Source organism: Acanthaster planci, linkage group LG11, assembly GCF_054643075.1.
Source record: "Acanthaster planci isolate LZ-2023a linkage group LG11, COTS_SCS, whole genome shotgun sequence".
Taxonomy (NCBI): Eukaryota; Metazoa; Echinodermata; class Asteroidea; order Valvatida; family Acanthasteridae; genus Acanthaster; species Acanthaster planci.
This window is the reverse complement of record NC_141787.1, coordinates 4,545,985-4,572,724: the sequence shown is the minus strand read 5'-3', so window position 1 is coordinate 4,572,724 and position 26,740 is coordinate 4,545,985. Positions and strand designations below refer to the sequence as shown.

The 26,740-nt window shown below is 39.1% G+C and overlaps 1 protein-coding gene and 1 long non-coding RNA gene across 9 annotated transcripts in view; both read left to right on the top strand.

Annotated features, from left to right (window-relative positions):
* Nucleotides 1-367: 367 nt before the first annotated feature.
* Nucleotides 368-26,740, top strand: part of LOC110981560 (uncharacterized) — a 54,545-nt gene continuing 28,172 nt past the window's right edge. The window contains exons 1-3 of one of the 8 annotated variants that reach the window (XM_022239190.2): nucleotides 368-504; nucleotides 3,653-3,717; nucleotides 8,325-8,600. In XM_022239190.2, coding sequence (XP_022094882.1) covers nucleotides 8,572-8,600 — 29 coding nt within the window. In that variant the 5' untranslated portion in view covers nucleotides 368-504; nucleotides 3,653-3,717; nucleotides 8,325-8,571. Of the gene's footprint in view, nucleotides 505-3,652; nucleotides 3,718-7,462; nucleotides 8,601-16,101; nucleotides 16,282-18,571; nucleotides 18,976-26,740 lie in introns of those variants that run through there. The other 7 variants (XM_087143244.1, XM_022239191.2, XM_022239197.2 and 4 more) reach the window with 7 other exon arrangements.
* Nucleotides 18,982-22,380, top strand: LOC147797264 (uncharacterized). The gene is made up of 2 exons (XR_015427184.1): nucleotides 18,982-20,770; nucleotides 21,015-22,380. It is a non-coding gene; the product is annotated as an uncharacterized LOC147797264 (long non-coding RNA).

Below are 26,740 nucleotides of genomic sequence, written 5' to 3'. Positions count from 1 at the left end.
TCTGTCACACTCAGTGGTGTATCAACGGGAATGGGGGAAAAAATGTGTACACTCCCGCCGGTTTCCCCCGGCCACACTTGTTAATGCTTGAGTGTTTTTTGTTTTGTAACAACACGCTTTGTCGTGTGGGCTGAAGATTTAGACGTTTATGTACGCATGGAGGAAGGAACACGATGTACGCAATAAGAAAGTTTAGGTGTTCGTTAAAGTTTAAATGAAATCTTTTATTGTGCAGCAGAGACCTAAGGGAATGGAACCCGCCAGAATTTTATGAATAGGGAAGCCTCATTTCAGTATTGCGGTAACATGTCATGATATAATGATCACAACTGAAGTTCTTTGAATTTGAACGTAGGGGGCGCTGTAGTTGAATAAAAGAGCGAAGTCCACATGTACATTTTCGGAAGCTTGATGTGGTGGCATGGTGGTCTTTTCGAAATTTACAACGTAGGCCTAATGAGGAAATGTGGCCAGAAAGGTCTTTATCGCACTTTGCACCTCCAGGTATTTATAGAAGATAATCTTTCCATAGGTATTTCTATATGGTATTGTCGATGAACAAACCTCGTGTTTGAAAATATATTCAAATAGGACAGCCTTGGCTGCTTGGCATTTCCCTTGGCACCGGCGTACCGTCTTGCCCCTCCTTCCTCCAGGGGCCAATGGATCTTACCGAGTACAAATAATCGTAGGAGTAGGCCCTACAATTACAATGTACATGTATTTGCTCAAGCCTATACGCTGATGTACTGGGGTATGGTTTAAGTTGGCATGAATGACATTCATGACCTGTCACCACAAACTGAGCTGAAAGTGAAAGTCGGAATTTTCAAAAATTGAGGCATTGGTGTCTTTGAAGTCAGCAGAAAGTTTTTTTCCAGTGGTATGTACATGAAAAACTTTAGGCCCCTTAAAATAAATAGTTTAGCATCAGTCGGATTTGCAAAAAAGGAGGAGGGAGGAGGTTTTTTTCTTTTTTTGCATGCTGAGCTGGACTGCCGCAACCATGGAACGAAAGTGCTATGTTCACTTCAGACTCATGCACAGAATTCACATGACATTGTGTGTATGTACTCAGGTCATACGTTGTGCGTGCACGAGGTTGTGTGGGTGCTGTAGAAACTACGAGGGACAGCTAAGGACATCGGAAAAACTGTAAAAAAAGAAAACCCATGCAGCAAGATTTTTTGAGGAGGGCGCTGATCCTAAACCAATTATTTTTTTATGTGGCCTAAAATAAAATAATCAGGTGAGAAAGTGACATTATTCTGGCAGCTTTGCGTCTTTGTTCCCAGCATATTTTCAGTATTTCAGACCAGACACAACTATAATTAAAACTGCTCATAAAATGTCATTTTTAAATACATGATCCTGTGAAATATTTGGAATTAAATAGGAGACGGGTTACTTTTTCCAAATATTATAAAATCTCAAAACTGACCTCCTCATCAATATGACTTTGAACCTCAAAATAAGGAAAGAGCGAGATGCGACTTAACTGTCATTTTGTTGTCACAGGTCACATTTCTGAAAGAATTCCTTAGCCTGGCCTACATGTACAAACATGATGTAGGCCTAGGCCTATAGTAATAGCAGAGTCCCTGGGAAGAGTTCCATATATGGACGCCAGTAATTATTCCCTACAGTGACCTTTTAGCCGGCAGAAAGCAAAAACATGTCCAGAATTAGTTCAATTTACATGTAGAAAGGAAAAAACCAAGAAGTTTGCTTAGGAGATTTTTCAGACCAGTTTCATAGGGTTTGTGCACTGGCTGTCATGTGCATACTGAACGTTCATGTACTGATTGTGTGCATTGTTTTAGAATGCAGACGCAGATTCAAATAGCCATACAAAATATCAAATTTCCATTCATGTATGTTTATGCACAAACATGTGCCCAATAGGCTTTGCTTTGCAAAGTGAGTTAGTGGTCTAGATATAGACCGATTGCACCCCCAGGTCATGTGACCTATAAACACGCCGTCCACCAAAAGCAAAATATTTCATTAGTATCATTTACCAAAAATAAATTTGACGGTAGGTACCATACTCAAACTACTGATGTGCTCGGTACTATACCATAACTTGGCTGTATTGTATGTAAACAACACTCAAAACACACGTTGCTATGGGGTTGATACCACTGTAGGTCATGTGATTTAGTGGGCGCAATTGGTCAATTAGGAGACAATCCCAACTGTACAGTGTACAGTAGTGTGGACGTACATGTATGCTTTAATTGGGTGTGACTATTTCATTGGAGAATTCGAAATAGCCCTCAAGTCTCAAAATTCCATCACTTTTTGTACAAGATCAATCTTGAAAGTTGTCTTAAGTAATGAGACCTCATTAATATCGAAGTTCTTTTAAAAGCTGATTTTGTGCCCAAGAGTCACCCTCCCTACATGCATTTGACAGAGACAGTTCAAGATACCGGTTTAGTCCATATGTACATTTACCTGGTACATGTTTCATTTGTGCATTACGTGTACATGTATGTTCATTTGAAGCAACAAAATGACTCCAAATCTCTAGAAGGGTGCCTAAGATCAAACTGAAGAAGTCAATCCTGTACATTTTAGGATTTTCATTTCAGATCAAAATTTGCTGAGTCATGTTTTGAATTGTGCCTGATTTGAGCATCTAGGACGTGCTGACATTCAATTAAATGAAGGTACTGTACATTGTACCTGATGCCATGTACTAAACCAACAAATTACGGTACATTAATTGCTCATGTGTGTGTGTGTTGTGTCAATGCTTACGTGCTTCTAATGGCAGTTTTTAGAATTTAGACACATTGTTCAAAATGGCCTTCTTTCATAGTTTTCTTCAAAATGACAGCTTGCCAGAAAAAACAATTTCACAGGGAGCTTAGTCCCCTAACCATCTTTAGACCAGGTGCACGTACCTGTACATACATGAATATGCTTTCCACCATTTCCACCATTTACCTTTGCAGTAAGTGAAGAAGAAGAATGGTTAAACCCAGAAGAAAGTGTTTCTTAATTAAATTAGTGATGTCACAATATCTCAATGGTGCACATCCAACACAAATTATCACATACAGCTTACTTCTGGAACATATTTGTAATAATAAGCACAACTTATGTACTAATAAGATGCCATGAAATTGGGCCCTGTTTTCTAGCATCATATCCAAATTAATACATGTACATTTAGCATGTTTCAAGAATCAAGATGCAAAGTTATTGATCGTTATGAGTAGTCTTACAACATCATGTGTTATACAGTGCACATGTACATGTACAGTACCTGCAATGGCTGAAATATCTCAATGGTACATGTAGGTCATTGACCTGGTGTTAATGAATTATTTTGTCCCAACATATGATGTACCAGCTCCACCGCAAAACTAAAATTTCCACTTTGTTGCTGCAGTTTCGATGGCATGAAAAACGTGACCAACACTTCTTTTTACACACAAGAAAAACACACAAGTCATTCTGATTTATTCAGCTGTTTTATAAATCCAAATAATAAATTCATACTGAGAAAAGTTGCACTCAGTGATGAATGGAAAGCTCAGTTTCACACCATGAAAATGGAAAATTCTTCTGTCACCTCAGGAAGCTCACAGTTCACTTGTCATTTCTCCGTAGACTAATGATCTCATTTTTTTGTTTACAGTATCTGCACAAACTATGTATGCAAGCCATTGCAACAAGGACTCTTAAGCAATTATGGTTGTCATGGTGAGTGTTTCAACTAAGAAGATTAAATTCATAAAAGGATTTTATATTAAACCGATATCTTAAGCGAAATGAAGCTATTTTTAAGTGTACAGTATACATACAGTATATTGTACAACCAGCAAATATTGGGACAAATACATACATGTACGGATGTAATGTAGCATGTTCGTGTGGAAGACCTATACAATGGCGTAAGTAAATACATAGTGATATGCACAGTACTCACATATTGGTGCTGCTGCTGTGGAGACTACATGTACATGTATACAGACCTGTATCAAAGGATAGTTAATGTGAGGACAACATTTCCCCCACAACTCAGTCCCTCAGAGCAGCGTTTTAGCTAGTGAGCCATGCAGCCGTGTTTTGCACAGCCAGTTTTGTGAAATCACAGCCCATTTTTTGAAGCACAGCCTGGCTGTGCAAATCAAGCTGTGCACTACTTAATTTAAAGCTTGTGTAATCTAGATACCGAGCATACAGTGCTTATTAATATACGTTGGGTAAGGGCAAACCTGTTATATATAATTAACATCTCCCCAACACAAAAATACATCTTGAAAATAGTTCGCAGTACCCGCTGCTTCATTTGACTCGGACCGGCCAGCCGACCCCGGCAAGCTCGGTGGTCGAGTGGTTAAGACATCTGCACTAGTAAGCAGGAGGTCGTGGGTTCAAGTCCCACCCGAGTAAGCTTGTGAGTTTTTTTCGCAAGCTCTCGGACAAGCACTGAGCATACAGTGCTTATTAATATACGTTGGGTAAGGGCAAACCTGTTATATATAATTAACATCTCCCCAACGCAAAAATACATCTTGAAAATAGTTCGCAGTACCCGCTGCTTAATTTGACTCGGACCGGCCAGCCGACCCCGGCAAGCTCGGTGGTCGAGTGGTTAAGACATCTGCACTAGTAAGCAGGAGGTCGTGGGTTCGAGTCCCACCCGAGTAAGCTTGTGAGGTTTTTTCGCAAGCTCTCGGACAAGCACTGAGCATACAGTGCTTATTAATATACGTTGGGTAAGGGCAAACCTGTTATATATAAGGTGTATTTCTGTACAGTACATATACATGTATGCTGCATATTTTGTAACTCAAATTCGCGACTGAGCATTACATGTAGACATGTACATGTGGCTAGTGGTCAGTTTTTTGTTTTATGATGAACTGTCAGTTTATTTTATGCATATCATCACAACCAGTATGGTCATTAGAAATTTACATGGAGATGTACATGTACCCAAATTATGTGTACTCTTAGCCATTTTTGAAATGGGTACATGTACATTCTATCAATAATTGTGGGGAATGATGGTAAAATAATTGCTTTGGGTCTGAGAGGTTGCACTTGTGAATAATCACCAAAAGTAAACCTGCAGAGAATGATTGAACAATCTAGCATTAGAGTTGATGCCAGATGCATGTACTTGTAGATCTACGGGGTATGACGTTGACTTCCTTGACTTAACGCCATACACGTCTACATGTATACATGAATTGAAGTGTCCCCATTTTGTTCAGCAGTGTTGTGGAAGTATTCAGAATTTTTGCAGTTTTGAAATTTGAGCTCATCTTCAGTGAACGATTATAAAGTGTTAGTCCGTGTAAGTCAACTTTAATACGAAAGAGGAATAAGAAATTTCGATGTAACCATGGCGACCCATATATATTTTTGCCATGGTATTGTAGACGTACGTGTACACGTGTATATGTACATACGTATATACACATGTACATTTAACAGAGTGGATTTTAATAATTCTCAGTTCACAGAGCAAGGATTCCATGGTAAAGTACCGTAGTGCTGATCAGAAAGTCTTTTGAGTCCTGAAGCAGCTATGCCCAGTATGTTCAGATTGATGTGACTAAGATCTGACACTTAATTTACTGATGGAGCTTCCTGGAAAGTGTTCCAACTACTCTCAGCCAGGATCCCTAGCAATTGTTCCAAGCCACTGACGTCATTGTTGCCAATGTTTCCCCTGCTTGCAAATTGCCCCCCTCCCTCAAGGCTTTTCAAATTGAAAGACATCTTGCCCATTGAATTGCTTCCGTGAAAAAGGGAAGAGGTATGATTGAAGCCCCAGGGTAGGTTCTACTGGTAGATGCTGTACATGTAATTCACTGACATCAGTCAACCTAGTTCAGAATGAGTTCAATCAACTGGTATTATCCCGCGTAGACATGCCCAGTGCTGTTACTAAACAGTTTTCATCACTTTGTATTAGGCCCCCCCAAAAGACTTCAGTTTCTGGTCATGAGCTTGGTCAAAAAAGAGGTGCGGTGACGCAGCTTCCCCCTTCCCTCTTATACTTTAGAGCGCATGGCTTTGTTACTGTGAGAAGTGAATTAACAACTTTGAATTAATAAAAAGACCATGAAATATGACAAGGAAATGGTTCCAGACAACTCGCTCAAACAAGAGGCATCTGTTCTTGGCAAGATTGAACTTGTTAAAATGCAGTAATTTCGTAATTTCAAATTTGACAAATACAGGAACGAAAACCAGAGAAAAATACAGTTATCTGGGAAGTGGGTCATATCCTCCTGGGGCAACACTGTATGTATGTGCAACTGGAAAAATCAGCGCATTGTAGGATAAATGAGCACGTTGCAGCAACATCCTTATTTATCCGGTGTGTTTTTCCGGAGATCTGTGCACTGCTTATGAATGAGACTGTTACACCGATATGTTGCCACAAAGCAAATCTTGCATTTACGCGCAATGTATGGCAGTTGGTAGCAAAGCCAACTTTTATTTCAGATCTCAGTGTGCTTCAGTTACCTTCCAGCACACGAAAACTGGAGAGATATGAAAAAACCTCAATATGGGTACGGTGTACATGTATGACTCATTTCATGAGATTTAGTGAAAAAACAGGTACCAGTAATTTCACAGAATTGGCTGCACTCCAAAAACTGGTCAGATATTGAAAAAGGCTTTTGTGAGAGAGGATGGGCTGGATGCAGGAGTAACCTGATAATGATCCCTGCCAGTTATTGCCACTTATCTTTGCAAAATCCATTTGTGATGATGACAGGTCATTTATCTTTTAGGCTTGCAGCCACATACATGAACATATGCAATACATTTACAATTACTAATTCACTCTGACTGTCTGGACGGCCAAAGTAATTTATTAATTGTAATGTAGTGGTAGATGGAGAGTACATGTACCTGTACATGTGTATACAGTTTCATACACAGGTGCATGTAATGAACAATTGCCTGTCACGCATAACATGTAGTCATTGCTATTTGCATCACATTATCATGCATCTTTATACCATTAAATACATGCTCACTTTACATGTACGTATACTAAATGCAAAATTAGACAAGATAGAATTGAAGTTTCCTGCATTTTTTGTGAAAGTGCAACCATCATATCAAGGTACGTTGGCCAGTCAATCTTCAGATGACAAATGCTCAATTGAGATGTAGGGCACGTTTCCTTAGTTTCATTGTTATAAAACCAATTGAATGTAATGATCTCTGACAGTGTCTAATGCTCAGGTCTCCTGTCTGTCTGGGGGGATAGTGGGCTGGGTCCGCCTCACTTTGTATTGATTACCCGGGTGCACATTGACCTAGATGGCAAACATCAGTGGAGCGTGGCATGAGAGCGTAACGAAATGGGAGCCCTTCCAGCAGACCTGTTGCAGGAGCCGTTTCGTAGCTCAGCGTGCCATTGGTGGATTTACGCTCTGCTGTATGGTGTGAGACCCTGGTTAATATGCATAATGCTTTGTGGGAAATTCATTGGATCAAGGTAACGGTGATATGCTGTCTTTGTGGGTGATATGTGACCTGAGACAGCCAATGGACAAGGTTTATGCCTTCAGGCAGTCTTTCAAAGACACATGTATTCCATAAACCTGTACATTAATGACCTGTTAGTCTCACCTTAATTTACCGCCCAAAGTTGTGTTGAGATTTGTTAACATTAAATATCCAGCGTTATTACGCAGATGCTGCTTGTACATGTATGTATTATGGACTTGTGCATGTATGTAACATATGCGGGAATGTGATAATTGGCTGTAACTAAGCAACTTTGATGAAAGGCTAATTACAGGACATGCACACTTCAGAACTGTGCAGAGAACTGCTGAGCGGTAAGTGCTCATTCTGCACTCGGATGTTCATCACAAGAAAGTCTGGAAGTACTAGCTTCAGATTAAAAGCGGTGCAACGTCAAGACTCATCTCATTTGCAACTATGCTGAGAAGTTGCAGTCTTTGTGAGATTGTGTGTTTTGGAGGATCAGTTTTATCAGCCCCCCTTGCGCTTTCAGACTTGTTTTGAAGACCTTTACTGGTATCCTGGATGCTCTCCACATCCAGCTTATAGTTACCTAGACGGTATGCCAAGATTAAGTATCCCTGTGCAATAATACACCTTGATGGAATTAGGTCTCCCACAAATGGGAAAGATTAATTGAATTGCAGGCCAGTAGCCAGCTCAGCGTGGTCACACACCTCCATGCAGTAACAGCTCTCTCAGGTAGCAACAATAGCTTGAGGGGATCCATTAAGTGGCATGGTACTGGATTCTTTAAGATTTGCTCAGGTGACACATGTACGTTATTGGCATTTCTGACTCAGGAGAGAGAAGGAGCAGGACGAAAGGCATCTGAACAGACTGCATCAGAACCCAAAGTGGCTCCATCATCCCTTGAGTTGCTGCACATTCTGCCTTTGACGTCTCGAGGAGTTGCACGATTTATACCATTTTAAACTGTATGTGACACCCAATTTTTTTGGGTGGGTGCGTAGTCAGAAAAAAGATTTGTTATTGCACCTTGGCTGAGATTGTTTGAATAGCTGGCCATCACTTTTACAACAAGTTAAAATGGATCGATACCGCCGAGCAAATATGCGGTAAGTGAAACATCTTTGAATATACACGTACATGTAAAGACTAGATACAGACTAATCAGGCCATGAGAATAGAGGCCATTCATATTGTTGGTACCAAGCTTGCACTCAGGTGGTATGCATGAGTTATACAATGGAGGAAGGACACTCAAGGAGTTACAATTCCAGCACTTCGAAGTGCTTGATGATCGTTGCCACCCGTCAGGCGAATAATAGAAAACACTCCAAAAATGCCTGATTACTGCCTGTAGCTTAGCCGGACAGGTGGGGACAGTAATATCCGAAGGATACTTATGGTGCTTAGCGTTCAATTAACTACAACTTGTCACTTGGTGAATTACCTTGGTGAATGAACTTTTTTATTTTGATGCACCGTTCTATTCATGAAATATTTGTAATTTTGTGTTTGTTCCTCCAAAGCATCAGTTTTCAAAAACTTGGTGGAAATTTGGCTGAGGCAGGCCAACAACATGTTGACCACCACTGGAAAACTAAGTTCATAACAAACAAAATACACAAGGAATGATCATGATATTTATAAAATACACTTGTGTATAAAAAATGACTCCAGTAAACACAAAATCTTATAAACAATTTGACTATTCATTATCAAACATTTGTGCTGCGAATTCGTAATTGAACTTGAGCAAAATTTTGCTGCAAATCTTTCGTGACATCACATTCGCTTCGCTTTCACATTTGCCTGTAGTATGAACCAGTGTTTATATGTACAAGCAACTGTGCTTGTGTTAAATTTGATGTTTTGAGCACCAACCAAGCCATGAATATGTGTACTTACATTGTAAGTACACAAAGTTTTAAGGTTGCGGTTTACTAGTGAAAACTTGTGGTGGCAATTACATGCATAAGGCACAAAAAGGGTCTCATTGTTGTGAAACAGATGGCACATAGCAAGTGCTCCCTTTGCTCTGGCTATTGACATACCAGGCATGCCAGAAAGTGGTAATTGGCCAAATGTTATTGCCTGGGCTCTTCAGACTCCTGTGTCCTTCCTCCATGAGTACACATGTACATCTAACAGGCCTTTTGTGACCTGCCAAAATGTAAGCACACCTGTGTACATTTACAAAGTACTTACATGTATGTGGTGCTAGGGCGAGTTTATATTTCAGGCTTTTATCTATCATTTACATCCATTTGTGTATACATGATATTTGCCTCAGTTTTGATGGCAATAACTCACCACTTTATCAGATTTTAACCAGCCAGTGCTGACCCCAACAAGCTTGATGATCATAGTTTTCCTTTGGCATCTTCATTGAGCGCAATGCATCATCTGTCACCAAATTAAATTATTCCGTCCTTTATTCTAATAACATGTACCAATTACGGATTATATGCTTGGCCAGTCTAAAATGTGCATTGAAGACTAGGAGAATAGATGCAACTAATGCCCTCGCAGCGAGGGCATTATCTAAGCACCGTCGATATATTGGTATATCAATATTAACGGTGTGGGTTTGCAGGCCTTGCGCTAACTTTTTTTCCTGGCTAGCTCACTTGGCCAGTTAACTGGATATTTTACTAGCCCGTAAATAAAAAAATTTAAAAAAACAAAATTTGTTATCAGCTCACCAATAAAGAATTTGACATTTCGGAAAATAAAAGGCTGATGGTATAAATAAAGAGGCATGTACGTTAATTAAACATCCCTTGAGTCACTGGTAACAGAGTTGGGAACAAAATCACTTCTTTGCTCCATCTTTCCCCTCATTTGGGTTGCTTAAGGTAGGCAAAAATTGTCACTTTTGTGTTTACTTTCCGATATTTATATTGATATATCGATTTATACTGAATACATGTATTTATTTTGATCTAAGTTTTAACAGGTATGCTTATTCTGAATTTTTTCTAGCCCACCGGGCAATCAAGGAAGTGTAGGTAGCCCGGGGCATTTTTAGCTAGAATTTGTACGCTGGGCTAGTACTATTTCCAGGCCTGGTTTGATATCAATATCGCTGATGTTAGTAATGTAATATGGCAGGTTCTTCATAAAATGGACCAAAATGCAACGCTGGATGTCATTTTTCAAAACTTCTAAAAGAGTGACTTGGATCATGTAAAATACAAATTAGCACCTTCGGATTTATAAAAATGATTATATGGGAATAATTACACATGCAGGCATAATGTGTGGGGGGGGTTACATTTTATGGACATTTGGTTGGCTATCAGTGCAAATCAAATGGAGTTGAATTCATTTAAAAGTTTTACTTCAAAGTGTTTACACCAGAGGACTTGATCTCAAAACTTCTCTCAACAAGAAGGAGAATTTCAGTATATTTTTTGACTAATATATTTTAAAGCACTTAAGAAATCAAAAAAAGAGCACAAAATTAACGGAAAATGATAAAAATCCTCTTACCTCTTACCGTTTATAATCACTCTCACTATATCAGCATATCTGCCAGGTCTTATACCTTTCAACCACCAAAGATTATCTTTAAGTTTGGCTGCATCAAAAATTTATAATGAGTACAATATGTTCGTTGCGAACGTCATATTTGACAGAATTTTGATGACGTGCGAAAATTTTGACAAAAATGCATGACGTATGAAAATGCCGAAAACGCTGTCACATGTACATGGAGTGCTTGAAAATACCATGTGCAATGTTCATTTTGCCGCTTATTTTGAAGATATCTCTGCTGAAAATTAAAATTAACAACTCTGAGCATTAGATTTTCATTATGAATCGTATTTTATGTCTCCGATGTCATTTTTTTTCCAACGTCATTCAGAATGACTGATTTTCTTTCAAGAAACCTTGGTCCGAAGAGAAAAATCATGGAGTTTCGCCATTCCGTGGAGGGGCTCATGAATATTGAATGAAAAAGAGGGCGCACTATCTGGGTTGATGTCAAAGGTCAAATAGGCCACAATGCAGTTAAATGTTTCTCTAACGGCACCGCAAGAGAATGACGGAAGCCGCAAAATTGCCACGATCGGTATTTTGGGCTACAGTTTTCGGAAATGTACTTGAAGAAAATGTAATCGGTCCAGTTGTAAAAGGATGATGGTTTGGCGGTGCTTTTTTGCACTTTTTTTACAGCTTGTTTTGTACATCGATTTGGATTTTACTCACTGTTTTTTTGCAGTCGGTTTTTTCACACTAATGACAGAATCACATGACGTTCGGGACTGCCAACTTCGGGACCCAATTAATTGTGAATGACATTTTTTTATTTCGTGATTGTGGTTTTTATACGTGTAAATATTATCACCTTTCACCACATATAAATCTGTGTAAAATAACCACGGGGATAATCACTCCTCGTTAAATTTTATTGGCTAGGATTTCAACAGCTTGTTCACGTCCGTCAAAATGCTGACGTTCGAGACTTTAATTAACTCCAGTTAAGACGAAAGATGGACATGGTCATCATTGTTCCAGATATCAGCCCTGACTTCCCTCATTACATCAGACATTATAATCAGTAAAATTTGATATATTGATAATATGGATATAAAAAAAATCTATTGGTATCGGCCAAAATGCATGTACATTGTATGATATTGATGGTGCCTAGCATTACCAAGCACGTATTCCCATTTACAAATACATGTACATGTACCGTTTCAGTCAGAGTCAAAAGAAGTCAACGTACGATAAATTTCCAAGGGTTTGGTGAAGAATTTTACTTTAATTTTTCTGAACACCCCCATCCATTTTGTGGTACATGTATATTCCTTGTGCAAGTAGTTCAGTAGAATCTCCGTATGTGGGCTTGATGCGCGCTCGGCGAGTTCTGCGTGCCGTGGTGCACACAGACACTTTACCATTAGGAACGATTAAACTGTCTCATATCTAGGTGCCAGCATGTTTTTAACGCAGCGAGCGTATCACAGTGCACATTATCAAATACTAATGCACGGTCATGTTGCATGTTACTGAATAGGGAAGCTGTCTGAGGTACACGTTGTTTTTATGAATGATTTAAAATAATTATTCCTTGGAACGGACAGTGCGTACCGTATTTTACTCGTACATGATAACAAAATACGACATACCGGTACATGTAAGTAGTGGTTGTACATACGTACATGTACGATACATGTATGTATATTTGGTTGGACTGTCGATGTTAGCTTCCCTCTCTAGTAATGTAATATACTGTATGTAGTTCTTTTCACCTTGGGAGTTAGTTTTACCATTCCTCATACATATTTACTTGCCACCACAACTTGACTTCAGGCATTACTAAAATGAAGTTGAAAATGTACTTATGTTGTGAAAAAACAGCAGTGTTTGTGTTAAGTCTTTGACTGCCTATTGCTGGACAGATTTTACAAGAAAGCGTACATTTACATGTAGGCTCAAACAGAAATACATGTAGAGTAAATGATGGAATTGCCCATTGTGAGGCATACCGTGGTATGGACATATGGTGGCAGCAGATAAGGCAGACCAATTCTATAGGGAATTTTTGTAACTCAAATCAAAAACACCAGTCAAACTTACTACTGCGCAGCGTTTGGTGTCAATTCTGTGGGCACTGTACATACATGTACATTACTTGTGCATACATGTAGAACATGTACACGTCCATTTGAAAGTTGATGGTTGACATGTGAAATGCATGTCATCCCAGAACTGTTGGTTACTTTACAGAATAATAGGCCAACTAATTATTTTATTGACTTACCGGTACATACATGTACATGTACCGGTATATTATGGTATATCATTGCATGATTATTTAGTTTATACTTTTACTCTAAAATTGACAAAATTTCACGTCAGTAAAGGATGTCGTAAAAAAAGCAAGTACATGCACATTACCATGTCAATTATATCAGGTAGACTTTCAGAAAACATGAACTTGAGACTATCATTGGATTGGAAAAACTTGACTTGTGACTTGATCTTGTAATGACCAATCCTCATTAACAGATGTGTATGCCTTGACTTCCTGAAAAATGACTTGTTTACACTTTGACTTACATGTATATGCACATGAACTGGTACATGTACATGTACCATCAACAAGTGGAGTGGGTACCGTTGCTGCACATTGTTCTACATGTACATATTTTCAGATAGATTTTTTGAGAATTTTTGTTTATTACTTACTTTGTAGGGAAGACAGTGTACATGAACATGTATGTGCATGCACACAGCAACAAGAAACAGTTACCGGTACATGTGCTTCTTCCAATTAAGCTTGTACCAGTACATACCCTTATGGATGCTTTGCCAAACTACATGTACATGTACATGTAGAAGCCTGGGAGTACATGTACATGTATGGGTGAAGTGGTAGCCCTAAGAAATCAGGCAAACAGCTCGAGATCTTGAGCTGTTTTAAACACAAAAATGTTAGCATATTCCAGGTGATTGATCCAGCAGTGGCGTGCATGGTATTGTATTTTTTTTAACATTGTGATATTTTATTAAAAAACATAATAACATCATTCTTCCCAATGTCTGTGAACAGCCTGTTTGTGAGAAGGGAAATCCTGCATAAATTTGTCCTTTGTAACCAAAAACCTGGACATTCATTGAAGAGACCAAGTTAAACTATGTCTTAATTTGGCATGGCATTTTCCCAGGGTGAATTGCTTGGAATATTGGTGAATATGTTTTTATTTCAATCAATCACGGCACCTGGAATGTCAGCAAGAGAATGTTGAAAACTGAGAAAACACAACATCTTAACATCAACAAAGGTTAAGCAGTCTCACTCCTTACTGCATTTTATTGAGTTTGGAGTGTTGGAGAAAGGGACAGATTTGAAAACCAATCGAAAAGGGAGAAGTCTGACGCTTTGATACTAGCCGAAGTTTTCTAAAAAGTCAAAACTTTTCTACAAGGCCTGTTCAAGATTGTATTGCTCAAGCTATTTCCAACAATCGGAGCGGTAGCAGCTTGTTGGTCAGTCTTTTTTGAGCTTTTACGGTCCATGTACATCAGAGGAGGCCTTGAATTCCAGTGTACATTGACGGTATGATGAGAACACAAAGCACAAGAGATGAGTGGATTTTGTGATGTTTTTATTTCCAGTCACGGACACTGTTTACCACTAGTGTGCTCAGTGTAAAGTAAACTTTGTGTGTTATTTACATAAATGTAACAACCATGTAAAACAAAGACAAAACTAGAGATCGATTTTGTCAATGATCTGACTTGTTTTGATGTTATTAATATTCCCAATATTGTGATTTTCAACATTTTGATTCCAATAGTTTGACGTTGGTGATATTGATTTTATTGTACATGTAACATTGAAAAAATCGAATACATACAGTATATATTGATACATGTTTATACATGTACTTCCGTAGATGAACCCTACAAGCTCCATCTCAAACAGATGTGAATTCATGATGCTTTACAGTTGTGAAGCCTTTAATGTCGGTATCTTTAAAAATGGCCTTGGGTTTTGGAGGATTGCTCCAAAGGGTGGAAGGATACATGTATGTCTTAGTTCTAATATCAGCTAGAGTTTCAAACATCAGTTGACTTCCATCATGCCTTGCGTGTGTACAAACCTCACATTACTGGTACATGTATGTACAGGAGGGGGGCGGAGGAGGGTCTTTTTAAAAAGGGATGTATGTAATAGTAAATTAAGTTAAGGAAAAAATCCTGTCCACAATTAGATGCACATTCCCACGTTGTAAGATAACTGCATGGATTACATGTTTTTCTTTCATGTAAAAATGAGCACACAAGTTCCTATCTCCCTATGGCATCAGAAATGAAATAATATTTGGGTTTTGTACAGTGTAGCAGTGCATTCTATCCCCGCATACGAGCTTGTGTGATGAATGTGCTTACCATTTAGTGTCTTCTTTTGTGACACCCCTAAAATCCATGAACAAAAAGGATCTCTTCAGTAAAAACATTTTTTTAACATTTTATTTTTATTTCTTAGATATGTCACCAAAGAGTTGGTCTTTTGTCTGTAGAAATTTGAAGGAAATTTCTCGGTTCAACATAACCATTTTTTGACCGACTTTTTGAACACGTTGAAATTTTTTTCTGTTGCATTGTAGTTGGATGCACAGGATGAGGCAACGCTTACACATAGCCCCTAACGCAATACAAAATAGGGAACCCTGGGAACCAGACAAATGCCTAGTGGTTGATTGTTCTCATGCATAGATTAACCTGCCTGACCCTGGCCTGCAGGGCCTGGTACGTAAAACTTTCCTGTGATAATTATGGCTGCGCCACACACACACAGGGTCACACTGTCACAGCGCTCGTCCTCACGTAGCAAATAAGATACACCCTAACGTTGACGGCGCTAACCCATCCCCCCACGTCCACGTACCATACATGTACGTGTGTGGATTTATGAATCAAAAATCAGTATGATATTTACCTGTATATGTATGTGTCAGGTTACAAGCCTTGATGCATAAGGTCATATCACAGCTGTCATTCCCTGTGGAAGTCATCAATTGCTTGACTTGGAGTCTACATGCCTAGTGTATGGTGCGTTATGAACCACAAAATATAAATTGCCTGATGGTGTGTGCGTGTCAGAAGAGAAGTGGTAGAAAAAAACTTGTAGCTCCCAAATGGTATTAACAGCAGTGATGGACTAATGGCACCAGTGCTAATGCTTGAAAGTGTTTCACACTCCAGATTTCCTAATCCCTAAAGCCTACTAAATGCGATTGTCAGATTTGTCTGTCAGGATTACAAGGAAAGGTAATGCACCTTTTGCTTAAGGGAAGTCAGACAAATTCTCTGGTGTTCAGGGAATCATTGTGCGTGGACAGTTGCAACCAGGTTAAAGGATTACTGGCTTAAATTACCATAGTGATTTGGATCATTCTACAGGGTGGCTAGGTTTTAGGCCTCAGGTTGCACTGGACCTAATCATGTAGGGAGTATTAGCAGATCAGGAAGCTATGCAAGGTGCCAGGACCAATCAGTGAGAACTTGCCAGATGTGAACGAGTCTTTAATATTAAATGTTCATTGCTGCCGTGCCTCCAGAAGAAACCATTAGGGCGTAAGTTCTGTGACCTGGAGGAAATATTACAATGAATTCTAAATGGATATTTGCTAATTCAAGACTTTGGAATTGATTTATTGCATTAAAGTGCATTTACTGATGTGAATTGTTTTGTCCATGTTCAGTTGCGAACTTTTGTTTTATTAAAACTCTAGGCAAATTTGATTTTATTTTATCCGTGATGTGAGTGAAAAATAAGCTGCCTGAATTCTCTTGGCACTTATGGATTTTTCTCATATATCAACCGCCAATTACTGTACAGTACAGTGAACCAGGGTTAGGAACAAGTTTCCTGTACCGGTACATGAACAATGTACATTGTATATCTTCAAGTTTGGCTAGTACGAGAAATGGTTATAATAGACCCAGTGCATGCATTCTGTTTTAGGTGATTTTTGTTTGTTGGGGTGTTGGGGTGTTTGTTTGTTTGTTGGGGGTGTTTGTTGGGTGGGGTGTTTGTTTGTTTGTTTGTTTAGGTTATTTGTTTGCTTTGGTTGAATTGTTTTCAGTGAAAGCCAACCAAACCATCAGTTTTTGACAATTAATGGTTTGCAAGAACTTGGGCAAAGGCTGTAAAAGTCAATACAGTCTTGTTAAATTTTTATGGCCATACATTGTTCAGCAAGCCTCCTTTATATTAGACATTTTCTTCTCAGGTACTGGGTAGATTTTGATGGATTGGGGAGGATTGTGTTTATAAGAGAGGGATACACGTACATGTACCTGTATACAACATGTACAAGACTCATCCATACCAGGCACGTATATTTAGTATAGCAAGCTTTGTTTGCCTGTCACAAAAAAAGAATTTCATATTGCTTTAGGTTTAATTGTAAATTTAGGATTTGAAGATACTAGTGAGATAACATTTGTTGCATTTGTAAGACATCCACTGTAACCAAAGATCGTATAGCGCTGCAGGCGCAAGATGGATAACTCTGACCAAGGCGTTATCATTATGGGCACCATTTAAGCAAGCGATACGACTGCGCAGTTTATAGTAATGCACAAGTGCAGGAGCACCAGGTGTGCCTGCTTGTCGCGGCACCTGCGCCTGTGCATTAACGTGCATTGCGCGGGCGTATCGCTTGCTCGAATGGCGTCCATGTGATAACAACGTTTTATGCATATTCACTTTAAAGTTCTTCATCTTAAACCGCTATGCTGCGCTATAAAATCTTTGTCTGCTACACATTTTCACCAATATGGTTTTGTGCAATTTTATGATTAAGAGTTTCACTGTTGTGAGCTTGCATTCCATTATACCATCCAGTTGTGCTTGTATCGTTTCCTTAGTTTTATAACACCAGTATCGCAAGTCAATTGCATTCTGCCACTGTGCACCAGGGCTTAGCATTGTATTAACCTGTCTCTGTTTAGACCAGAAGGTCAAGAAAGACAAGACATTGAATATCCTGCTTGCACTGCAGAGCCCGGCAAATCTATTTATCGCATCCCTGAAGGAACTAACTCAATCAACCACACGTATCCTTGACCGTTATAGTAATGATGGCCAAAACCTTCACAGTGAAATCTCCCTATACTTTTATTGTATACAGGTACATTCAGACATTGTACACATAGGTTGTAATATTGTCCAGGAATATACATGTACATGTACATTGTAGCCTTGATTTTTGTTCATTTTTTTCTCAAGGGAGAATATTCCTTGCTGTGTTTCATGTCTTATAACTTCTAAAAGTGAAGAACTGTAACCATGGTGATGAGCAGTGTTTGTTCATTAATTGCCAATGGCCCATTATGAGCACTTTCTGCTGTTCATTTGAAATCTATTTTCTTATTATTGCAAGGTCACAGTAATGTACATGTTGTAGTTTTGGGGTCTCATTTTGTAGTTTTACCCCTGGATGAAAAGCTGTGTTGGATTTCTGCATGAGGTACGTGTACCTGGCATATGTACCTAATACATGTGCACGTACTTTTTTGGTTTACAATGGAGACATGTTCAACAACAGGATTTGGGAAAGTTTAAAAAGGCTTCCTTTTTCCTTCAAACATGTCTGGTGCATCCTACACGTGTATTGATACTAGAATCGGTTCATTTTGATAAAAGCTAAAAACCTGCCATCATCTGCTTTCACAAAACTACAAGGGAGACTTCCAACGTGTTCTTATTTTTCTTGAAATTCTACATGTACGTGAAGTCACACCAGTACATGTATATTGTCTCTACTGAATGGGAGGTTGCTTTCATTGGGTAAACGTTGAGTGCATGGGGTTATGAGCAAGCAATATGATAAACACTGACTGCAGTTGTGGTTCAAAGTCAGTTGCGTATGATTACCAAAGGTGTACTGTTGTTTGTACAAATGACGTGCGTTCTGATCTGACGTGCTTGACGCATACACGTACCGGTACATGTACGTAAGTGTCATCCTCTATTCTGAAAACCACACATATATGTATGTGGTGATACACGTACATGTACTATGTACATGTACGTGTATCTTACGTTTTCATGTGTATTTGTAAATTAAGTTTACCCCAATACCGCCGTATACATGTACATGTATACTGTATTCATGTTCGTATGAGCAATGCATGCATCCTGGTTCACAGCATTTGATATTGCATATTGAAGGTGCAGATATTTAGCATGTACATGTACGTGTACATTCATAAAATGTTATGTGTGCATATATACACCTATTTGTTGCTCAATATAATGTTGATACATGTATGTTACATGTACGTGTGTTTTAGGTTGAAGCCCACTAAGGGCAGGTCAGGGAGGAGGAAATGGGAGCCATGCCGTGCCCCTCCCTACATTAAGTAAGAACGGGAAAAATTCAGTTTTTGAAAAATAACACCAGTGAAAGGTTTTTGCATTTGCCTTCCTTCCAAAAGCTGGTAAAAAGCCCAAGAATGTAGCCTTGTGCCTCAAAGGCCATAGAAGGATACACAAAACCCCAATTTTTTGTGCCCCCTCCCCCAAAAGATTTGGTTCTGGATCCGTCCATGAAGCACACTGTGTGAGGCATCTGGTGTACATGTGTTACATACACCAGAAATTTTAATCTACAGTGTACATGTACATGTACCTCACACAGCATGTACATTTAGGAGTTATGCAGTGTTGATATACAGGGTGTCGACATAAAAAGTATACCAAGATAAAAATTACTCTCATGGCAAAACTACTGTATATATAAAAAGAAATATATCTTTAGAACATGTAGAAAGGGCTGAATGACCTCCCTCTTTGCAATGGTTTCTGTATACAGCTTGCACTGAATGTTGTTACTGACACAGATGAGGGTGCGTAAATCAGAACTGTGACAAGTTGCATATTTTGAATAAAAAAAGTCAACATGGTCATCCTACCTGCACTGTGTAATGCGCTTACTGCGTGCAGCAAAAGCATTGCATGATGTGGGAAAAAATCTGGAGAAAATATTAAAAAGAATAGCCAACATGGTACAAGTGACTGTAACACAGGTCGATCTGGATGTCCATGAACTGGAAGGTCTCAGGAAAACATCGCATTGGTAAGAGAAGGAGTTGAAAGAAACCTATTGAGCAGCAGGAGAATTGTACTGGTATACCACATTCAACAACATCACAAGAATGGAATCACACAGTCTTCATCCCAATCACATCCATGCTTAGTATCAACTTCTGCCAGCAGATTATGACAGAAGAGTCACAGTTTCACAGTGGTTGCGGGATAAATGTAGCAGGGATGAACAGTTTCTTCAATTCTTTATCATGGGAGTTGAGGCAGGTTTTTGCAGGAATGAAACAGTTAACTTCCATAACGAGCATGTGTATGCTGAACATCGTAATCCACCTGCAGCAGTGTCCCTTGAGCGAAACGAGCAGGGAGAGGGTGAATGTCTGGGTTGGATTGTGTGGCAGTGGATCATTATCAGCACCGTTTTTCTTCCAAGGAAATTAAATGGACAGGCCTACTTGAATCTGATAACGAATCTCTGGTGCCAGCAATTGAACAGATTTTCCTGAGACTACGACATGGAGCTTTCAAGAGAGGGTGGTGGGCTCAGGAGTTACATGCAAGAATAATGGAAGAAGTCAATTATCTCCATCAAGACTCTGAAATGATCACACGAGCAGTAACATGGGACATGTTACAAAGATGTCAGATGTGCATTGACAGGACAGTGGCCATGTGGAGACCACAGTACATTAAACTCTTGATGTAAGTATCAAAAGCAAAGTGTTACGATCTGAAAAACTCCAAAATATTTAATTATTCCAAAGCTTGAATTTTCTCTGATGCAACAAAGAAATCAAACAAGATCACACTGATATAAGGAAACAAATAAACAGGTATGATTTATTGATAACGTCACACTCAGCATGTAAAGAAATTACTGATTCGAACTACTGGTAGTTTGCAATGATAAGGAGAATATCTCGTGAAGAACAAGATTTTCTTACAGGTGAGAACTTGGCAAGGCACTACAGTGAAAAATGCTGGACTCTACAGATGGCAAAACACAGTCCTCGATGATGCAAAAATAAGCGGGAGCAGGGAGGAAGACCACGTCCAATAAGAATGACTGGGCTCGAGACGAAATGGCGAGGGCGTGATAACCGTCGCAAATACGGGAACTTGATGATCCCACAAACTGGAGCTGGAATTTCACAAATTGTCTCTTCTAGGATAAGATTCAATTCTGCACTTAACTTGGTCTAGACGAATTTTTCTTACAAGTGTCGCGCCACAGACAACTTGCCACCACAGGTTGAAATAGTGCAGAAATCAACAAGTCAAAGACTTCTCACAGCCTGCGTGGGGCAGAATTGCCTTCCAAAATCTCTCTTGCGGTGTGTGTCTCTCTCTGTCTGTCTTTCCTATTTTTTGTCTGCCAAAGCCCGCATTTTGTAGTCTACAATCCTTGTAGAAAATTGTTTGATTAGGTAAGTTTCTTAAAATAGACTTTTAGTATTACTTAATCTTACAAGAAACTTCTGAAACATAACTGGAAATATGGTCAGCTTACATGAAATTACTCGCACTCACAACGAGAATATTCATGACTATTCATTCATTGTGGCCTGGGGTCAAACACGGGTCACACACAGAATCATGTGTGGATTATCTGCCGTACATGTACGTACAGAGACTGTGTGTGTGAATATAACAAAAGCAGATTAGATTAATTTAGGTACATTCCTTGTTTTCAAGAATGTACTCTTCAGGCAAAGGCATTTGGTATTCTGTACACTTGTATGGTTGGACCTTGTTATTCAAATATGGAAACTTGTCATAGTTCTGATTTGGGTCTAGTTTGTTCTGTCATCTGTGTCAATAACACCATTGCAAAGACATTCTGCCCTTTCTAGAGATATAAATGTACATGTATTTCTTTTTCCCATACCTGTAAAAAGTAGTTTTGCCTTTACAGTAATTTTTATCTTGGTATACTTTTGATGTGTACACCCATGTCTTGCCCTTTGGGATGCACTCTTGTTAATCCGTTTACCATACCTACTTTTATGTTAATAAGGATCTAATGAGTTCATTTATAAAATAAAACAACCAAATAAATGATGTACGTATTTGAGTGATACTGATGTACCACAGATATGTAATTAATGTCAAACAGACTTGAAAGTGTTCATTTGGAGGCCAATTACTGGTACACTGGAGTTTAACACACTGTAATGCTCAAATCTGATTTTGTTGTCAGATTCTGCTATTGTACTACATGTATTTCTGGGCAAACATAACTATTGTAACAGTTACAGGTAGAGAATGGAACAAACTGAATAAATCCAGAACCAGTTGTCCAAATTTCAAAATCTGAACAGATTCTCCTTTTTTTTGCTCTGGTTTCCAAAATCAAATACTGTGCCACAATATACTGTGCCATAATCATATACTGTGTATGTGTACATATATCTGTGTTAGTAACAGCTTTCGTACCCCACGACCAACTTGTCCCAGACTGAAACCAACAACTTCTTAAAAATGACAAAACATACATAACCACAGTCTGTCACAAAATGAGACCTTGTACATGTCTATGTGGATCTTGGATAATTTTTCCAAGATTTGTGCTATATTTTAAGCACATCATTGCTTTTTACACTCCAGTGTCGCAGAGTGATTTGCTATGGTAACTGTATAGGACAAGTACATGCGCCATATAGTAGTGTACCGGAGTTGTAAGATATAGGACAAGTACATGTACATATGCCATACAATAGTGTACCTGAGTTATCGTAAGATATATACACATGTGAGCATGCTTCCTGTAATGCATTTGCAGAAAATGGATGTAAATACATGTACATTTTCTGATCTTGAACCAAATTTTCAACTGAACACAAAATGTATAAACTCTAACACCTTTCTGTTCAGTGGTGACCAGTGGTAGAGAGGGGTGCTAATGCAGAGAGCCTATGGGGGAGTATGGTACTCTGCAGTGGTGGGCAGTGGTGGGACAATACTCATGCTGAGAGCCTATAGTGCTCAACTTGGTCTGTACATGTTGAAACAAAAATTTATAATTTGTACTGGTTTGTCACATGATGGGTGTTTTACTACAGGGAAATCTATCCCGTACGTGCGATAGGTGTGTACATTGTATGTTAATTCCTATGCTAGCAGTGCCACTATTCAGAAGGCATATCACACTGACAAAAAATTAGCTGGTCGATTGGAATCATTTCAACCACACGTACATTTACAAGTACCTGGCACACATGCGAAGACCGTAGATACTAGTGTAAGACATTATGAATTCCTTTACTGAAGGACCATTGTTGCTATGGTATGCACGGTACATACGTGTAAGAGCATGCCAATGCTGTCCCCAAATACTGCTCTTAAGTAGCATAATATCCTCAGGAAATGAGGAAAAGTGCTTTTCTACTACTTACCATACTTTGCATGAACAACTGGCATTTAGATCAGATTATCCATCAAGAGCCTTTAGCCTTAATTGCAGCCATGCAGCAGTGACCAATTACACTCCTACTGGTAATTAACTTGAACCAGCATGATTCCCCCCCCCATTACGACACTGGTCATTCTGTACATTTGACAGGCCTCATCTTCTAAAGTGTGTGGCAAAGCACTTAATGAATTGACGTTTTAACAATCACATCAGCTTTTGCCACTACGTGCATGTACATGTACATATTTATAAGTCTTAAAGGGTAATAGAAATAGAAAACATTTAGTTCACGTGAAGTATTTCAAAATAACAATAAACCATTTCAAAAACATTGTAAATTTAATGGTTACCCCATTAATTGTGACCCCAAAATGAATAAAAAGATCCTGCATTTCCCTGCGCACAAAAAATCCCCTTTTACGGTCGTTCACGCTCCCAGGTTGATTGGATGACGTCATCGCTAGAACGCTGACATGTATAGTGTACATGTACATCGCGCACTCTACATGTACATGTATGTATGCAGTTTTGCACGCTTCAATAGACCATGTTGTGTTTGATGAAGCTTGGCCCACAGGCAAACACTGTCTTAGATCAAGAAATGCATAGTAGGACTGTGTGTTTTAATTTCTACCTTACAGTATACACATACATGTACGACCAAGTCGCGTGGTACATTCAGTACCACCACTTTTCCTTTGTTACCATAATATGCCTACATGTATACAGTAACACAACCCCATAGACTAACCACATGCAAACTTACAAGCAATGGACAATCAATTGACCACTGTGAGGACACGGAAACACGCTTTGTTCCCTTTATGTTCTGCCATCTGTGGTAAAGCCAAACATGCACACGCATACATATTGTGTAGAGTGTATGTGTATACATATGATGCAAGCACGCATTCTCGTTTGTGTTACATACCGGATATGTATGCAAACATATACACATACATGTATGCTCTCAGTGACTATTACTTTCAGGTAACAACATAAAATTGTAGAAAAATGATAATTTGTGAGCAAAACTTTACACCATTAGAACTTACAAAGAGAAGGAAAATACAATGTAACTACAAAAACGTACCACCAGGGAGCGAGTTGATTTCAATTATGTGTGTCACGTGAGGGCCTGGTATGACTCCGTGACCTATGAACTTTTGTTAGCTTCAGATTCGGATAACACAATTTTGTAGCAGTTAGCCTGAGGTTGGAGTTGTCAAGATTTTACTGTATTTTATTTCACACCTTACAGGCATGAGATTTGTTAGGATATTCCTGATTTCAGGATTTTTTCATCAGGTTTTTCCCGATTTGGTGAGTTTTTCATCAGGATATTCCTGATTTCAGGATTTTTTCAAACACAAATCTGAAAAAGCGTGAGTTTGCTATTAAGGTGTTTTTATGTACATGTATAAAAGTTAATATAAAACACAAGAAATGGGTTATTTAACCCTAACCCTCTAGGGCCTTTTTACTAGGGCACATTCTCAATCCCTCAAATCCTCCATTTTTTGACCTATGCACAAAATGAGAGGTACCTAACTCCTCAATCCTCCAAAATCTTCCATTGCCCTTCTTTGTTTGTTTGTTTGTTTGTTTAAGTTTTGTTTTGTTTTTTGGGGGAGGGGGAGGGTTGTGCACATCAGGTTGGTTTCTGGGCTGAAGCTGTTTTTTTGCAGAGTTGGCTAACGGCTTTACCTTTTGTAATAACAATTGTGTAATTTATGACCAGCAGCAGTGAACAATGGAACACAATGTCCTTGGGTAGTACATGAATATTGTAAATAGTTTGATGTGTGACCATATGCACCACGATGTGGTTGATCTGTAGTACTTCATTCAACCTCAATCCTCCAAAATCCTCCAGCCTTTAAAACACTATTCATTCTCAATCCTTCAAAATCGTCCATGCTTCAATCACCATTCATCCTGAATCCTCCAAAATCCTCTAAAACCACCTGGAGGTTTTTTGAGGATTGAGGTGGGTTAGGGTTAAGGGGTGCCATTACGTGTGCCGGTGAACGTGTGCCATTGAGAATGCCAGTGCGGTGCTTGATCCAGCACCTTGGCAGTGGAGTGGGTGGGGATGCGGTGGAAACTACTTGACTAAACATGCTTTCGTTACCCGCCCTTTACAGGAATTGGATACCCAGTTCCTAAACTACCCATGAATACACACCATTAAAACACTGTAGCATGACTTCAGCCAGGACTCCAGTTTTCAGCAGCCTTTAAGTGCAGAGCAGAAGTGGTTTATAAGACTCAAGTGCTGTTGGAATTGAAAATACATGTGTTTTGGAAACTTTAGTTAAACTAAAGCCATGTTTATCTGTTCATCGTCATTGCCTGTCATTGTAGTAAACGGCAGATGAGTGTGGCAAATGAGCGGTACACTGCAGTATGGGCATTATAAAATGGAATAAGCACTAAGCAGTGTAAATACAGTAACTTGGCATTGGCCAATGTCTGAAAAAGTGCTTTAAAAAGCTTACTTGTATAAATACATGTACATGTTTTCATGAGCTCATTGCATTGTTCTTAATGTTCAAGTGAGTTCATTACGATGTTTTCATTTTCCCAGCCGTATTCTGCAGTGTATCATATGTACATGTATCGTGTGCAGGATACAGATCAAGTGTATACATGCAGGGGGTATGTACAGTACAGGACTTCTCACTGCTATTGCAGTTTCCCCATACTGTTCTGGTGTATGGCAGACACAATAAAGGTCTTTTGACGCTACAGCCTCTCAACCCGGGTTGAACTCGACCCAAGGCGAACCCATGACAACCCTGGCTTGAAAATTTGATTTTTCATCCCCACGTTCAACCCGGTGTTGTTTCACACTTGTTTTGTGGGAACCGAGCTGATAGGGGTGAGTTCAACCTAGAAATGAGCACAAGAATTTTTCAACCCAGATGAAAACTCTCGACCCTGGTCTGGAGCAGGGTTGAGTTCAACCCGAGTTGAAATCAATCTCGGGGTTGCCGTGGGGAAGAAAATGTTCAAGTGTGAATTGTCAGCAGTTTTCAACCCTGTGTCAACCCTGCATCGACCCCAAGATTTGTCTAGTGTGAAAAAGCCTTGAGAAAACCAGTCTAGGTTTTTGAATGTAAAGTAAATGAAAATGTGGTCCATTTATTCCAATAAAACTCACAAGCCAACAAACTGATGACTCCACATATTTCCTTGATGGGCTGAGTGGGAATGGAATCCATGTACATGTATGTACCTGCCAGTGTGTAAGTGTG